Below are 18,591 nucleotides of genomic sequence, written 5' to 3'. Positions count from 1 at the left end.
CTTAAGGAATCTGGCTGCATTCTGCCTGTGTCCTGAGAATTTGCATGAAGCCGAATCAAAAAGTAAAGGACTAATTGCTCCGATGGAGGAAACTTCAAAACAGAGTAATATGGAGTAGGTGGAAAGTTTATTACTGTTTAAATGTACACAGTGGGGAGGGAGGGAGCACCAGGAAGCTGAAGGTTACAGCCCAGGCATACACTGAAGAAGACTGTGCCATTAAAGGGTTTCGTGCCATTGTCAAAGCCTCCTGCTCGGCACTGAAATGACAGGGAAGATGCCCTGAGGGCAAGACCCACCTTCTAAAAGGAGGGACACCCAGGGCTTTTCTGGTCCTGTTAAAACAAATGCCCAGGGAAACTTTCACCAGTATCAATGCTGGTATCCAAGTGCTCCAACCCCGGATCAAGGGAGCTAGTTTCCATCCCAAGACGGTAGCACAACTTGGTAGTGTTCTATGGGTGGCTCTAGTTCCGGAAGCGTGAAGGACAGAGGACTGAAAAGTGGGGTCATCATTTTTCTCTGTGGTTCCAGAGAGCTACTGTGGCTAGGCAATGGGTGTCAAGCTTGGAGGAGCCTGTGAGGAGGCCCCGAGAAACTATTCTGTGGTAGAGATTCCAAGGTTTTGGAGATGGCAGAACTGTGGGATGTCTGCTAAGGAGGGCTGCATTCAGGGAGTAGAGCTAGCCTAGAAGAGAGATATGTGACGGGCGACAAAGCTGGAAGAACTGAGCCACCTCAGTGCGTTGAAACTGAAGCCCCAGACGCTGGACGTGAAGCTAGGGTTTTGGTGTTTATCTTGCTGGTTTCAGTCTAGTTTTTGTTCAATATTTCCTCACTGTGTTCCCATTCCTCCTCCTTGGAGTGGGAATATATATTCTATATATTGGAAGTATATAATTTATGTTTTGGTTTTGACAGGAGATTTACAGCAAGAGTTTACCTTTTGAAATTTGACTAAATGTATTTTGTATTATGAGATAGTCTCTAGACCATGAGGCCCAGGGGTAGGAGTTTGTGGTTTGAAGATATAATTATCCCCATTGGTTTACACATGTGAACTCTTGAACCCCAGCTGGTGGTGCTGTTTGAGAATGTTGTGGAACTTTAGGGGGTGGGGCCTCACTGGAGGAAGTATATAACTGAAGGTGGACTTTGATGTTCATACTGTAGTCCCATCCTCTAGTCTCTCTGCTTCCTGTATGGGATGAAATGTGACCAGCCACCTTCCCGACTGCAGGGTGGGCCTCTCCCTCCTGCTGCCATGTCTTCCCTGCCATGATCAACTGTCTCTCCTATGATTGTAAATCACAGTAAACGCTTTCTTTTCTATCTTGTATTTTGTCAGGGTATTTGATGTAACAACAGAGAAGCAACTAACACAATTTATCACGTCACTGGGACAATTTTAGCAGATGAACAGAGACATCTCTAGAAATTGCCTTGTTATTAAAATCTGTGTGGAGATGAAATTGTATATATTTGTTGAAATTATTTAACATTGTTAGGCAAAAAGTTTGGTAACAAATGAGAAGCTAAACATGGCCCTCCACAACCACACACAAAGAGCATGCCTTTAAGATTGGAAGTCAATTTAAAAACACAATTCCTTGTTCTGAGAGTGAACTTTGTTTAAGAGAAGAATTAGAAATCTCTTCTCCATGAAGGGAAATACAAGAGCAAAGAGATAACATGAGACCAGGAGGGAAATTAGATTTCAATACAATGTATATATATTATAATTATAATAAAGAGTCCTTAGGTTAAGAGAAAGAACTTTGTTAAAATGGTTGCAGACTTGGAACTGAGAAAGAAAATACCATTGATAGAACTATGAAGGATGAAAGACATTTTTCTACTAATAAAAGAATGCTTTAAATTAAAATAATAATTTGATAGATAGTATTTTAATGTTCTTGTGTATTTGATTATCTCTTAAGGTAGAATATACTGAACACATGTTCTTTGTGTGTGTGCATGCTTCATGTGTTTGTGCATATGTTCTTATGCATGTAGAAGCCAGAGGTAGATGTCAGATGTCTTCCTCAGTTTCTCTGCCTTATTCTTTGAGGCAGCGTCTCTCACTGAACTCTCAAGCTGACTCAGGTTGACTTAGCAGTGAGTTCCAGGGGGTCTGCCAGTCTCTGTTGCCTGACCTTGATCCCCAGGGCTGGGGGAACAGAGGCACTGCCTCCCTCAGTTTTATACACATGCAAGGGATTGGGGCTCAGGTCCTCATGCTTTGCTGACTGAGCCACCTTCCCTGATGGAACACATATTCTTTTATTTATTTAGAGAAAGCAACAAAACAGCACAGCAGAGCCTACACTCTCACAGAACTATAAGACGCAGTAGCTTAAAAAGTTATCTAGGTGTTTTGTTTTCTGTAGCAGACATGACTAAAACAATAGAAAAAAATCAAGAATTTTAATTGAGAGCTAGTGAGTTCAAATTACATGGAATTACAAAGACTACTAATCTACAGAATTAAGATCAAGCAGGAAATCCTTCTGGGACTTTCCAAAAGGTTTTGCCTTTCAGTCTAGGGCAGAGTGAGGCATCTTCTCATTTGCCATCTTTGGAAGGGATGGCTTGGGTGTCCTTCAAGGAGGCTATGGACAGACACTGAAGCTGGCATCTACAGTGCTGTTGGAAAGTTGACCGTGGCAGTGTTTCTGTTGTCTCTCTTGTACCACATTCAAGGTAGCCTCTGTTTACAGCATAGGGCACCCAATGGGCTGTTACACTGGCTCTCACAGTATATCCTAGGTTGATGTGGGATTCCCCTCCGTATGCTGTGAATATGTTTTATTACCTCTGGTTAAGAAAGAAGCTGCTTTGGCTTATGGCAGGGCAGAATATAGGAGGCAGGAAAACTGAACTGAATGCAGGGAGAAAGAAGGCAGAGTCAGGTAGATGCCATGTAGCCGCTCAAGAAGCAAGAGGTAGTAACAAACCACGAGTAAAATATAAAACAATAGAAATGGGTTAACTTAACATGTAAGAGTTAGTTAATAAGAATCCTGAGCTAATAGGCCAAACAGTGTTGTAATTAATATAGTTTCTGTGTGATTATTCGGTCTGGGTGGCCTGGAACTGAAAAAGCAGTCTCAGATTACACCAGGTGATTCCTTCCAAATTTAGATGCCTCTTTTTTTCTGGGTGACCTGGCCCCAGCTGCTTTGGAAAGGAGGCTAAGCCAAAGAGTTCAGAAAGAAAAAAAAATATGTTCATAAGCTCTGCTATCTCTCCACACAGTTCCTTTCTTCTAGGGAAAGCTCTCAGCACCAGAGAAGGCTTTTACATCTACTTCAAAACATCTCACACATCAGAGGCCTAGGGAGCATTGTTTCACATTGTACTTTAATGAGTTCCCACAAAGACAGAGCAGATTTGAGCAGCCTGGTCTCCCTTGTTTTCCCCATCAATTCTGCTTCAAAGGCTTGCTTTTCATCAACAGTGTTCTTTGAGGATGTTGGGAAAGGAGAGGCTCTATTGTTTCAGTGCTACATAGGCTTTGTAGGTAATTAAGCCGATAATGTAAGCCACAGTGGTACTTTTAGTGGAAGACCCAGGGAGCTGTCCGAGGGGGGCGGAACATTCCAGCAAAATGACGGCAGGGCAGCGGTGCCGCCGGACCTCTCCAGAGGCAAGGCTGTGCACAGTTAGAAAAACACTAATTCACAAGACTCTGAAATCTCTAGCCTGCATAGCAGGGTAACATATGGAGCTGTCAATGATATAACCATTATCAAAGACTGCCTGACAGGGGCTCGTTTTGAAAGTAGCATTAAAGCCAAATTTTCTAAACTTCAATCTTGTCAGGAACCCAAAGCCACACTCTCAGATAAAATATTCTGTGATTATCGAAGCAGATTTTTTAGTTCAGCCATTGAAATAGCCCACACTGATCCCTAAAACAAGGAAGTCAAGAATGTAGCTGGGTGATAGAGAAGCTGTCTCATATGAGTGCAAAGTCCTGGGTTTAATTTTCTATGGTGAGAAAAATGAAACACTAAAAGGTGAAATGGAGCTGTTTTGAAGAACTGAATTTTAAATTGCTGTTAGCTTTAATTATTAACTCCGAGTAGCCATACATATTCAGAGGTCATAGCACGGTACAGTGTGGATCTAGGGGAACAGAAAACAAACCTACATGAGTTTAGAAGACTTTTCAGGTAAGCTGTAAGGATAGAGTCAGTAAGAAAGCAAGTCAAGGACCGACTGGTTTCTTTGGTTTCTTATTTATCAGGTCAAGCAGTACTTGTTGAGAGTATCACCAAGTATCACGATTATTGATCTGGATGAAGGGGTAGGTTTTGTCAAAGTGTGGTTTGGCTGTCCAGCATCAAAGCTGCTAATTTCCTCACTAGCCTCTATCAAACACAAGTCTTTCATGTCTGGAGGCACGAAAGGCAGGCACTCTCTCTTGCAAATGACTTAAGGGCTGTGAGATACTCACCATCATCCATAATTCCAATGGTCACTCCTTTCCCGGTGTATCCCAGCTCCCAGGCTTCGGCCACGTTCAAGTCTAGCCCAGGAGTGCCATCAGCTTGCCCAGTGTTGAACTGATAGGAGAATGCAAAGCAGAGAATTGCATTGGTTTGGTGCTGTGACATATGCAGGCACTTGGTTTCCAGACGTGGTCTACCTGGCCGGCATAAGGTCCCACTCTTCATGAAACATGCTTTAAGGTGACCTACTTCACTTAAATAGGCTTTGTTTTCTATTTCCTTCACATAAACAACTAATTTTTTTCTGTTCTATGTAAAGATTGAAACTGCTTTAATGCCCTTATCTCAAAGCTAGATTCCATCTTTAAACCATGTACAGGAATAGACATGTAGCTTGGTGATGAAGTCTTTGCCTAATGTACACAAAGCCCTAGGTTCAATTCCTGGCACCACACAGAAAATTAAAATCACCTTACGCAATAATTTTGGAGAGGCCATCACAGCAAACCCTCCAAATAGGGAATGAAATATTCATTGTCAAAGCTAGGTTTAGCTCATGTTTTGAACTTAGCATATAATATTTTGGGTTTTTACTGAAGTTCCCTTACTAAATGACAAAAACATTTCTTTTTCACAGAAAAGTTTTTACCTTGGAAATTTTATTACCACCATACCAAGTCTTGTTGAACTAAAGTCAGGATAAGTGGCTGTTCTTCAGTGTATGTTTTACTACAACAACAACAACAACAAAATAAAGTCCTCCTCAGTTTTTGTGTGTATTCATTAGTGTGTTTGTACAGATGCATGGGTGTGCACAGCACAATTGTGTGTATGTGCATATGTGTGCAGATTAATGGTCATCTTTGGGTATTGTTTCTTAATGACCATTTTGTTTTAGGAGATAGTTGAGGGCTTGTTAAGTGGGCTGGAATGGCTAGTCAATGAGCCCAAAGGGTCCCTATCTCTGACGCCTCAGTTCTGAAATTACATATACATGCCACTATTTCTAAGCACCATTTCAAGTGGTTTTCATGGGATTTATTGGAATTGAACTCTGATCCTCATGTTTACATGACAAGTGCTTTATTGACTGAGCTATTGTGCCAACCCTTCCTTCATTTTTAAAAAGAAGGAAGATGAAGGAATAATTCACACTAATACATTCACTAGCCTCTTTCCATGAATATATGATCTGTATAGATTTTCTCAATGATGACTTATCTTCAACTATTTCTTCAAATAGTGAAGTTGGAGAGTGTGCTCACCATGACCAGAGGCTGTTCTGATGTTACTAAGACATTGTTGGAATGGCATTAGTATCATTAATATGCTTTACAGAAGTTACTATTCTTTTCCTTCCAAGCACACATTAAAGATTATACCTCCTCTTTCCTTTCTTTTTCCCCCTTTTCTTTTACAATGGTTATGTAACTGGTTCTGGCCAGCACAATGTGAGCACATGTGCTTTTTGTCACACCTAGGTAGAAGTTTCAAGAGCCACATACAGTTGCTGAGGTGCTGTGGAAGCATTTAGGTAAAGTTCACAAAAAAACAGGTGTTGAGTTTAAGAAGCTACCGTGACTTGGGATTATCTGTGGTTGCAACAAACCTACCATATCCTGATTAATATACATAAGCTCAATCAGTTACCCAAACTTTCAGAATTCTATGTCCAAAACCATAAGGCATAGCCAAACATTGAAGCCTCAGAGGGAAACAGGGATGCATCTCTAGTGTGTAATAGTCTATGTCATTTAATTTTCTATCTTGTTCATCATCTTTTAGTCCTACATAAAGTGAGACATCACTCACATTTATGAATCAGTCATTTATAATGTGCTCTGCAACTTAGGTTGGTTCGGAGTCATTGATCTCCTCAACAAAGATTAATTTTTATTATTTTTAATTATGTGTATATGTGTGGGTTTATGAAGGTGACTGCAGGTGCCTAAGAGGCCAGTGGTGTGGGATTCACTGAAGCGGAAGTTCCAGATAGTTGTGGGCTGCTTGACAAAGGTGTTGGGAACTGAATTTGGGTCATCTGGAAGAACAGCACATGCTCTTCATCCCTAAGTCATTCCTCATGTCCCTATTAATCTTCTAAACATAGCCGAGGCAACCCACAGGGGTCATGATGGGTTGTAGATAAAACAGAAAGTTCTTGCCATAAGACAGCCTAGGTTCTGGTGATGTAAATCCTGATTCACTGCTACTGTTTTGGGCCGGGTTGAAATGCCACCTTTGATTGTCTCTCAGCTCTCTTACTCATGAAAACCCTGGATTCTTACTCTTGTGACTATGACTCCCATATGTCCCTCCAGTCTTTCTGTGTGCCTGTTGACACTCTGGATGACTGCTCTTAAACATTCAATGTGACTTTCAGATAGTTTGCATGTCTTCCCTCTCACCCAGGTAGAGCTGTTCAGAACCCAGGCCAATGTGATCATGATCGGCTATTGGTAGAAGCTTAGGGGTTAAGATGCATAATAGACAGAAAAACCAAACATCTTAGGGGGCATAGAGGCATTCATTGACTTGGATGCTGTGTATTATTCTGCCAAATAACAAACAATTTCATCCTTCAAAGCGAAGACCATTGTAAGCAGTAGAGAAACTTACCAGGTACCATTGCTTTGTAAAAAGAGGATCGTTCATGTTGATGTCAATCTCATTGATGTCCCTGTACCCTCTCTTTTTACGGTCAAATCCTTCTTGTTGCAGGGCCATCTTCACCTGGAATGACAATATCAATAGATTACCCAAGTACTAACCTTAATATCCTTCTCCTGGAACTTGTTGCCACGAATTCAGATTTTATTTGTAAACAATATTTATGTTCAAGCACACGCTTTCTTCAGCAAAAGTAAGATTGGACTATGTAGGATCTCATTCTATACATGTTTATCGTCTAAGAGCATTTACTCGTGGCTATACAGAACAACCATACATTGGTGATGGCATCCGTGAATGGAGTCAGTTCACAGGCTGGTGAGTGTAAAGCCAAATTAGATGGCGCCAACATAAAGAGTGGAGAGAGATTGGTTACCTGCCATAGGCAAAGAGAGCATGGGAGTGGTTTTCAAAGAAATACCTTCCCGCCACCCCACCAGGACCAAAGGAAACTGAAATTTTATTTAAGTGGCCTAATGCATTTTCACACAGGGATGGGCCAATTCTTGAGTACATTCTCAGTTAAGATGTCATTCCTGAGCATGCTCAGTTTAAGTTCATAATTTAGGAAGGAAGGATAGTAGACACACATGCTTAGTGTATAGGCCTAAAACACATGTTTAAAAGATCAAATGCGAAGACAGGATGCCTCTGGGCATGCTCAGATTGTGACATAAAAGTTTTATCTGCAAGTAAGGGAAAAGACACTTTGAAAGTACGAGAATACATACATTTTCCCCTGCAGGTGCCTGCTTCTATCAGGGGTTAATAACGGCTCAAAGGAAATTCCCTTACAATGAGAATTGGATGCAGAGAGTATTCTTGAGGAAGACAAGGCACCAGGGATCATCAAGTGAAATACAAGAAGACAATAGAACTTTCTGTTAGGAGAAGGAAGCTGATGGGGATTGAGGGACAGTCCAGGGTGAAATCTGCATAGCTCGTGTTGCTGAAAGTTTTCATGGAGTCTTTGCCTTTGCCGTGAGTGCTCTATCATCACACTTGAGAATCAGCTAACCAAAATCCCAGTAGAGGCAAAGCCACCTGCCAAGGAGCAGGCAAGCCCACTGCAAGGCTCCAGAAGGCAAGGGAGAGCCCCTGGGAAAGAGGCTGAAGCACTGCATGGTTTTCCTTGTTCTCAGAGTTCAGTTCTGGGCAGTCAGGCAGAATCCCAAGCTCTTGGATAGAAATGAAATTCTGGAGCTGTTAGTTCAATCAGGCTCCAGTCCATGACCAGACTCCCTTCTTTTCACTTAGGAATTCACTACTTTATCATCCAGTTGCTGTGGCTTCTCTCTCTGACTACCTATAAACTCAGGGATGAAGGACCCACACAAAAGGGTGTGCACTGGATATTTATTATTATTTTTATTAGATTTTGTGACCCAACACTCTATTTACTTCTTCCCAACTCTCTCTAGAGTGTTCAGGGCACTTTATTTCTCTCTCTGGAGTTCCATGTTAGTAGGAGTGAAGTTCTGGCCGCTTCCACTCTCATGACAGCAAGGGCTTCCTCAGTCTCACGATGCCTCTTTTGGCGGCTTCTCTCTTAGCAGTTTGATTATTAGGAAGTTAAGGCAAGGACAAAGAATACTTGGGGTCCATTTACCTGAGTTCACTTACTGCTCTCTCTGTCTCTCTGTCTCTCTCTGTCTCTCCCTCTCTCTGTCTCCGTCTCTCTGTCTCTCTCTCTCTCTCTCTCTCTCTCTCTCTCTCTCTCTCTCTCTCTCTCGTCTCAAGGATCCTGGTTAGAGCTTCTATAGACAGGCACTGTAGGCTATCTAAAGCTGACTCGTCAAGCTCCCATTGATTATGAGACCCTGGCAGGTTCCTGACAGCTCTCCCGTGGGAGGGGTCCAGAATCTATTTCTTCTACAAAGTCAGAAATTGTTGTTGGTGTGGGTGAGAGGAGACCAGTAGGTCCAGTCTAGAGAAATACAGGAAGGGAAGAGTGGAGAGTCTCCAGATCTTACTCAATCCTTCCTTTTCCACTGGGGAACTTAGTTCTCACTCCAGTGTTCTTCACACTTACCTGTGAAGGTTAGCTTCATTGACAGAAAAATTCAAACTCCACCAGGAACTCTATACCTAAACAAGAAGTCTTTGTGCAATATTGCTCTGAGTTCTTGGCTCTTTTCCCAAAAGGTGACAGACATTGTGGTATAGCTAATAGCAAAGTGGGGTACATTGTGGTATAGCTAATAGCAAAGTGGGGTGGCTTTTTTTAAATTACAAAAGTATTGACATAGCTCATGTCTACCATAAAAGAAATTACAACTCAATTATACACACATGTCTATAGACAAATGCATATATATGAATATTCATGTGTACATTCCTATACTTACACACATATCCCTTCTAAGATATAGATTCCCCTAATAGGATGAGACATGCATAGATTTTATTAAGAGAGAAAATGCAAGAAACTATGCAGCTAGTAAAGGGTAGGAGAACAAAGTTGACCAAACGCATCCTTGACTGCCCGGTAGACTAAGGAAGAACCAAAAAGCTGTTGAGGACCCAAATCTGGGCATTTTTGGAACCCTGTGACTTTCTGGGACAATGGGCCTGCCTCAGTGTCCCAATACTGGGATGGAGCAGCTTTGGGAAAGGTGGCTTAACTGCTACAGGTCTGTAGCTTTCAGAATGCCACAGCTGGGGTCTTTGGCCAGTTATAGTACATAGAGTCAATGGTTCAGGACATTATATTGTCATATGCCCCCCATGAGTGTGTGTGTGTGCATGTGTGTGTGTGTGTGTGATGTGTATGTATGCATGTGTATGTGTTGGAATTAATACGAAGAATATTTAAAAGGTGGTTAGAACTGAACGCGGGTCCTCTGGAAGAACAGCAAGTGCTCCTAACCACAGAGCCACCTCTCCAAGCAAGTGATAGAGTTTTAAAAAGCAAAATCCATAAGCGTGCAAGTAATTTTGTACTCATTATGACTGATGGAAGCAAATGGTCTGATTTGGAGCCCAAATGTCTGCTGATGGTTGCTGTGTAGCTGCAAATCCTGCAAGAATCTATAAAAATAAAATTATTATTATTATTAACAATAATAATAAAGAATTATGTTGATTACAATTGTTACAGGTTGAATTGTGTCCTGGAAGATATAATAAAGCCCTAACCTCACAAACCTGGGGAAATACACATGAAAACAGCTTTCCTGTGGCCAAGATCATCTTGAGATGCACAGTTATCTCCATTCTTTACCCTTTCCTACTACCTAAATGTGTGGTTCTCAGTCTGGAGGGCAAGCTCTATGCGCCTCTTCTCCAGACCTGTTACTCTGAAACGAATTTAAGCTGAGAATCCCTTCAGCTTAGGAAGGAAGAAGTCTGACCTCAGTAACTAGTCTCCCCCAGTTTGGTCTCACAGGGAGGCCTTTATCCCCAGTGCTCACCACAGGGACACCTTTATTGACTTCTATCGAAGGATTCTTGTGTTGGACTCATTGCCTTGAATAACTTCTGTGAAATCGTCACTTTCCTTCCCAGGATCTTAGGGAAGCAAGTGCAACCGCCAACTGCGAGGGGGGAGTTGGAAGACTCCCATCTCCATGTTGCCAGCAGTCTGGGAACAAAAGGCCCACAGAGAACTTGAGGGGAAGAGGCTCAGCGCAGGAATGACTTCACCAGTCACTCCAAACTCGATTAGACCAGGAGCACACTAATGAAAAGACTGCTTAATCCATTTCCATCAAATTAATTTTAATTCCACAAACGAGGTTTTAATGGAAACCAGTGATGCCTTAGGGTGCCGTGGTCCCTGGACAGCACCCTTCTTTGCAACTCAGGAATCTTAAGCCTGAAGCAGGCTTCCTACATCTTTATCTTCCTGTCCTCCACAAACATCCTAGGTGCGCTTCGGCAGGATGTCTTAGCAAATATATGTGGTACATAATTCCAGAAGTGTCCCCCCCCCCCATGCAAGTCTATTGATTTTATTTTCTGGGTTCTTGTTCAGTTTGAATTCACAATTATTTTTATATAATTAGTAATCATACTGTAGATAAACCCATGCATTCTTTCTTCTCCGAGTGTCTTACTATAAAGCTTTTAATATGCTACTATGTAACTATAGTATTTTAATTTCTACAGCTCTGTAGAGTCATGAACCAACTATTTCCCTCTTATTGACCGTTTAGGTTATTTTCTATTGTAACTGAAATAAACATGACAGGAGAGATGAGGTTGCAAGCCATCTTTAAGGAGCTCTGGGGAAGATTTTAATGCTTCAAATCTATGGGTGAGAAATCCCTTAATGTCAGGGTAATATTTTCCTAGTACCTAAACAATAAGCTTCACAATAACCAAAGGACCGCCTGTCTCACTGTGCCTTCTCTAGCCTTTGAATTTTAGCACATTTCATCACCGCTTGGAAGCAATCCCAGTGACATTTGTATGACTTAATCATAGCTTCCCCCTCTACTAACATACAATTAACTTAGACGCATAGGTTGAGACGGGCCTCCCCAAAGTGGGCCGTTGACCCTATGCACAGGTGTCCAAGCAAAAGCATGGGAAAGCAGAAGTTCTTGCAGCTACTTCTTAAAAGGAGAGGGAACTGATGGCCACCCCGCAGTTCTGACTCAGGCTTTACACCTTACTTTGTCGCGTGTGCACACAGGCGCATGTGCACACAGGGAACACAAACACCTCCACCCACCCCCTCTCCTTCTGCTTCTCAGCTGAGAATTTCTCAGTCAGCAGATGTTCCTTGTGTGACCAGAGTGTGCCATGTAAGGACAGTACCATGACGGAACAAGAAAGTAACCAAACACCTTTACTTACTCTTTTAGAGTTGACAAGGTATGTCCCCTATCCTTTACCTTTCCAACAAGACTGGGGAGCATGGTCACAGCTGAGCAAATGGAAGTCCCGAAGCCCTTGCCCAACAGTGTGCCAGGATGGCAGAGTCACTCAGATTGACCGACTGATGAGTCCGAATGCCATGAACTTTCCACTAAGCCACACAGCTTTTCCACGGGGCATTTAGCACAGTCAGCCTTCCAGAAATCTGGGACAGCTTAAGTGGAAGAAATAACTGGCTAAGGACTGGGCTGTGATCACTTCCCTGCTGGGCTGATAATTAAACAGCTGTTAATTAGCATGGAATGTGCTGGGGTGGGAGGAGCCAGGAGAAAGGGTAGGAAAAGGGACACCTGCTTCTGACGGGGTAAGAAAGGTTTTGGCTTGAAGTGGATGCAAGAAAAGAAGCTACAAAGCACTCGTCCAGGTTATTTTAAGTACTGGGGTTGGTCAATCACGCTATGAACTTAGAGCAGAAGACTGTGACTTTGGTTCTGAGCCACCAGAATAGGTCAGGGAAGTCACTGAAGAGCAGATGCACATCTCAGCTCAGACCACAGGGACCGCAATATCCTAAAGCCATCACTGATTCTTGCAGGATTTGCAGCTAGACAGCAACCACCAGCAGACATTTGGGCTCCAAGTCGAACCATTTGCTTCCATCAGCCATAATGAATACAAAATTACTTGCACGCTTGTGGATTTTGCTTTTTAAAACTTTACCACTTGGTTGGAGAGGTGGCTCTGTGGTTAGGAGCACTTGCCATCCTTCCAGAGGACCCACGTTCAGTTCTTAGCACCTAAGTGAGCAACTCACAACCATCTGCAACTTCAGCTTCAGGGAATCCAGCACTCTCCTCTGTGGGTACCCACAGGTGTGTGGACACACACACACTCATGCCCCAGATTTTAAAAAACACCTGACAACAGTAAATAACAATAACAAAACCCTACCATTTTCTCCTTTCCTCAGAATATTATCCAGTAGCTAAGGACCCTGTGTCTCTTGTAGTCCTGTAAAACATTTCTAAATAAATGACTTTTGCTTTAACTTGGATTTTGATTTGTTGGCCATGGCATTGACTGTGTTATATTGTCATTTTATGTACCATAAAGAATTATGTTGTTTTCTGGCAGCCCACAGAATGGGGAAAGATCCTCACCAACCCCACATCAGACAGAGGGCTGATATCCAGAATATATAAAGAACTCAAGTAATTGGTCATCAAAAGAACAAATAATCTAATAAAAATGGTGTATAGCTAAACAGAGCACTCTCAACAGAGGAATCTAAAATGGCTGAAAGACACCTAAGGAAGTGCTCAACATCCTTAGCCATCAGAGAAATGCAAATCAAAACAAGTCTGAGATTCCATCTTACACCTATCAGAATGGCCAAGACCAAAAACATTGATGACAACTTATGCTGGAGAGGATGTGGGGTAAAGAGAACACTCCTGCATTGCTGGTGGGAATGCAAGCTGGTACAACCCCTTTGGATATCAGTATAGGTATTTCTCAGTAAATTAGGAAACAACCTTCCTCAAGACCCAGAAATACTACTTTTGGGTATATACCCAAAGGATGCTCAATCGTACTATGTGCTCAACTATGTTCATAGCATCATTGTTTGTCATAACGAGAGCCTGGAAACAACCTAAATGCCCCTTGACTGAAGAATGGATAAGAAAAATGTGGTACATTTACACAATTGAGTGCTATAAAGCAGAAAAAATTAATGACATCTTGAAATTTGCAGGCAAATGGATGGACCTAGAAAGCATCATATTGAGTGAGGTAACCCGAACCCAGGAAGACAAATATCATATGTACTTACTCATACGTGGCTTTTAGACATAAAGCAAAGAAAATCAGCCTACAAATCACAATCCCAGAGAACCTAGACGATAATGAGGACCTTAAGAGAGACATACATAGATCTAATCTACGTGGGAAGTAGAAAAAGACAAGATCTCCTCAGTAAATTTGGAGCATAGGGATCATGGGAGAGGGTAGAAGGGGAGGGGAGAGGTAGGGATGAGAATAGTGCAAAAATCCCCAAAGAACACATAAATCTTATTTGTGAAAATCCTCTTGATTTACACTATCAGTTTCCCAGTCTTTAATTTGGGTGGTGTCCTGTTTCTTCCTGGTAAGTTAAAACCAAACTAAAAGGACAATGCCACGTTGTTGTGGAATATTATTTTAAGATACGTTACTTTTTTTATGCTGTGGAACATTTGTTTAATGATGCAAAGATGGAGGAAGCCAGTCGATGATTTCAATTGGTTATACACCCCAAGTGGAAATCCCCTTGGGCTAAGGAGAGACACAACACACAGCCGTTCCAGATGACACTGCCCCCTGGGTCCTGGGAGGGGTATAAATGTTTGCCTAACACCTGCAACAAGAGTCTGCTCTGGCACTTTCCTGACTCCTGGAGTCTATGCTGTTGACTCTGTGCCATTACCTCCAACCCCACAGAAGATCACGGAAAGCAACCGACAACTGGCACTTGGAGGTGGGGCTCCCGGACCTGTGCTGGCATGGGTTTGGAGCCTGTGTGATTCATGGTCTTGTTTTTGTTTGCTTGACTATTTTCTGGGCCCCAGCTTTTGCCCTTCTGATGCTGTTATGCTGAACCATCCTGGCATTTTCACTTTGTTCCTGCATGCCGATAGTCACTTGCTGCCACCTCTCTCTTAGTGTTCCCCTTCCGTGTCCATTGGTCCCATCTTGTTGGCCATCGTTGTGAGTCTCAAGTCCTCCTCTCCTGAGGAGGTCATTGCTGCTCACAATAAACATTGTCAAGAACAGTTCAATGTTAACCTGTCTAGCATCTGGAAGAGATTGACCAGACATATTGTGCGGCACCAGCCAAGCTGCTGGTCTCTACTCTCCCTGCCAAACCATCCAACTCTGGCCCCTCAAAGGGCCCCCACCCACGACCTCAATACCTAGGGTGAGAACTCTTCCCGCCCCCACCTGCCCTGTGTACCTGGAACCCCTCACCTATATGTGTCCACCCTCCTTTCTTCTTAACATCAAGAAGCTGGTTGGACAAATTCCTTAATTACTTAGTCCTCCTGCAGGAATAAATCTCCCATCTCAATATGATGCAGGTACTTGCTATGGCTTTGAAGACCAGTTTTATCACTAAAATCTGGGACAGTCTTATGCTGACCCTTGACCCCTCTGGATTGTCACATATGCCATAATGGGAGGCATACTCCTGTTGCTAGTCATTCTTCTCAAGTTTCTCTGCCATCACCTCAGGCACCAACGAGCGACCAACAAGGCAACTCTTGGACATCCTTCCCATGGTCCCCCTTAAGAGGTCATACAAGCAAGACTCATGGAGATCCAAAAGACCTCCACCTAAGATGGCCCTCTTTTCACCCAGGGATGCTTTCCAGGGAGGACACCCTTTGAAAGCTGGTAGTCAATGATGGGTAAGCTCTTACTCAGCAAGTCTGTCTAAGACAGGCACAGTCCAGTTGCTAGGTACCCCCCCCCCCCCCGAAGCAGGGACAATAAGGCTGGAGCACTGGCACTCTGACTCCCACTGAGCTCTCAATAGAAAATATTAAAAACGGTGGATGTGTGAGAGGAAACCAGTTGAGTAGTTTCAATCAGTTATGCAGCCCAAATGGAAATCCCCTTGGGCTAGCTAATAAGAGCATGCACATTGGTAATTTCCCTTTGAGCCAATCGGGAGCCTGCCATGGAGTCTGGAGACTGATGACACCATGACTGGGACATCTTACCTCTACCCCCAGGGTGCGGTAGTGGGAGGCAAGTGACAATGCTGTATTCTTTTATGTTGCTTTTGTTTAACTCTGTGAGGCTGTTACTTTGCTTGTCTAAAACAACCTGATGGGTCTAATAAAGAGCTGAATGGCCAATAGCAAGGTAGGAGAAAGGATAGGTGGGGCTGGCAGGCAGAGAGGATAATTAGGAGGCGAGAAAATGCGAAGGAAGGAACAAGACAGAGAGGAGGACTCCAGGGGTCAGCCACCCAGCCACACGGCCAGCCATGGAGTAAGAAGCAATGAAAGCAAAGATAAAGGCCCAGAGGCAAAAGATGGATGGGATAATTTAGGAAAAGCTGGGTAGAAATAAACCAAGCTAAGGCCAGGCATTCAAAAAAAAAATAATAAGTCTCCATGTGTATTTATTTAAGATCTCAGTGGTGGGGCCCCCTAAAGCCAAAAGAATAAAGAGTAAAAATTAACAACACTACATATCTCATCCAGCACTATAACAGATAACTCAGGGGCATGAATGCACACCTTTAGGAGATGTAGGATTATAGATGGAGTCAGAAGATATGCCCGTCACTAATATTCTTTTGGGGAAGAGAAAAGGCAAGCCATTTCTGGATTGTTCTCACAGAAGTGGTGGCAGGGGGCAGGGAGAAGGCCAGTGTTTCCTATTAGGAGATGCCAGAGGTGTGGTGGGGGCTTTAATTTCTAGCTTTAAGCAGGTGGGGGACACTGAAAGAAGTGGGGCCAGGGACCATTTATCTCTAGGCAGGATACCATAGCTTTATGTCTTTGAGATATCATATCGACATTTAACTAGCCACAGTTACCACTTGTTATAGACCGGTGTCCATCTCTAAACCCAAATGTTGAAGTCATGACCAGTTCCTCAGAATGAGATTATGTCTGGGGTTTTGTCTTTGATGGGAGGAGGTCAAATGTAGCCATTATACCGTAGCCTACTCGGACAGCATTGGTGTGTTCATGTAAGAGAAATTAGGGCGACCGGTCCAAACAGAGTGGCCATTAAGAGGGTACCCTGAGAAAGCTGACTAGAAGCCAAGAAAAAAAGAGCAGATCTCCCAAAACAGCCACATGGCTCCTCCAAACAGCTCTGCCAACACCCCAATCTTTGACTTTTGTTTCTATCCATGTCTGTGGCTTAAACTTCCCTGGCTGTGGATTAGGATGACTGCACCCCACAAATGTAATACCTGGCTATGTAGTTGCAGGTGTTCCAGTTTATCTGCTGGGGTGTCAAAATCCAAAGAGATATGGAGTAGAGAGGGTTGGGAAGGGAAGACTTGGTGAGAGAGGTCAGATTCAGGAAGGGAGGGAGCAGGTGGCCAAGACTGTTAATTTCTTCCTTGAGCAGGCAGGTGTGACTTTTGGAGAGCCCAATTATGTGCAAATCACACGGCTTAACTTTTGAAAGAACACGGAGGCAAGCCACAATTATGGCTGAGTGCACAGCATTGGTTAGCCTCATTTGGAGAGGTTTGCCCGTCCTGCAAGAACGAAGACGATCGATTGAGGGAACAAACTATGGCTTTGGGCCTCTGACCACAGTTCTAGCGGCTGCATCTCGGTGACAAGATATTAACAAACTGCTATCCATCATCCGGCGCTCTGTGCACAAGGTATGCCATGACATAAATCAATGCAATTAGAGAGGGAGACGAGAAAGGTTTCCAGTGGAGCGAAGTGCAGCGAGAAGCAATGAGAGCGCCACTGAGGATAAAACCCCAGCTCTGATGTCTGCAGGCATATGTGGATTTTGCATAGCATGAGCTTGAACATCTTCTTGTTCCCATTACCACGGTTGTAGGTGAATGGTAGAAGCTGGATTTATGGAAGTGAAAATATTAGGAGACGGTAGACTGTTAAGCAAGGGCTGGCTAGATTGGCATATGTCGTGGGGTTGGACTTGGGGGCTAGAAGTCTCTCCATGTTGTCCTTCGCCAAAACCATATTGATCTCTCTACGGGACTCTCCCAAGAGCTGAGTGCAGAAAAGAGGCTAAAAAATGGCTAAGCCACCGTAACGCAAGTTTTGATCATGTACACAATGGATCACTCCCAAGAGCCTGCCTGAGCACAACAGACCATTCTGTTTTCTATCACAGGTGAGCAGAAGGACCCTAGGGCAACAGAAGAAGGATCCTGGGAAAATAATTGCAAGGAAAAGTCTGAGGCTAAGGATGGAGAAAGAGGATGGAGAAAAAGGCTCCGCCACCCTCCACCCTAGCTGTGACCAGCTTGCCTCCTCATACCCAACAGTCTGCCGAGGGCTCTTCTTCCTCATGCGTGGAAGGGAGGCACCGGTGTTAGGGGCAGGGAATGAAGAAGTGAGGCCAGCAGGGTACATGAGGAGGTGCTCAAGGCTCTCCATGGAGAGCACAGGGCTCCAGCATGGCACAGGAGCATAGCATCTAACACTGCACTGCATGGCCCCATAACGTAGTTTCCAGTTCCATTGCTGAGCCAGGAGATAGGAGATACTAGGTGGAAGGCGTCTGGGTCGCCAAGCTCCTATTCTTGGCAGAAGAGAAGGATGACACCCAGGTCCGGTTGATGCCATGCCTGCAGTGATAAGGTATGGCTTGGTGAAGATAGTGGTATTTTCATCCAAAGTCCTGATTCTCCGGAGTGCCACAGTGTTATAGGCTGTCATTGAACACTTAGATATAGAAGTGGAAAAATGTGGGCTCAGGTCCTGTGTAGTGGCTCCATATTTGTCCAAATTCTGAGGTAGATTCCTCAAATTCTTTGTGCCATGTTTTCAACTAGAACAGAGATTTGAACTTATTTCTGTAAAGAAAGTTTGTTGGAAGCCAGCTAGACCTCTTGTTTACTATCTTCTCTGACTGCTTCCGTGCT

General features: G+C 43.5%; 1 protein-coding gene across 1 annotated transcript in view; it reads right to left on the bottom strand.

The window, feature by feature from the left end:
* The window catches only part of Pcsk2 (proprotein convertase subtilisin/kexin type 2), a 210,155-nt gene that overhangs the window by 78,475 nt on the left and 113,089 nt on the right, over window positions 1-18,591 (bottom strand). Inside the window, exons 3-4 of the mRNA XM_050159601.1 lie at window positions 7,077-7,190; window positions 4,463-4,571 (exon numbers count right to left, since the gene is read on the bottom strand). Of these exons, the coding sequence (XP_050015558.1) occupies window positions 4,463-4,571; window positions 7,077-7,190 (223 nt within the window). The remainder of the gene's footprint in view (window positions 1-4,462; window positions 4,572-7,076; window positions 7,191-18,591) is intronic.

This window comes from Alexandromys fortis, unplaced genomic scaffold (assembly GCF_014885135.2).
Source record: "Alexandromys fortis isolate MF-2015 unplaced genomic scaffold, M_Fortis_MF-2015_v1.1 scaffold_115, whole genome shotgun sequence".
NCBI classification, from domain to species: Eukaryota; Metazoa; Chordata; class Mammalia; order Rodentia; family Cricetidae; genus Alexandromys; species Alexandromys fortis.
Note: the sequence above shows the minus strand (reverse complement) of the source record. Positions and strands in the feature narration are given on the sequence as shown.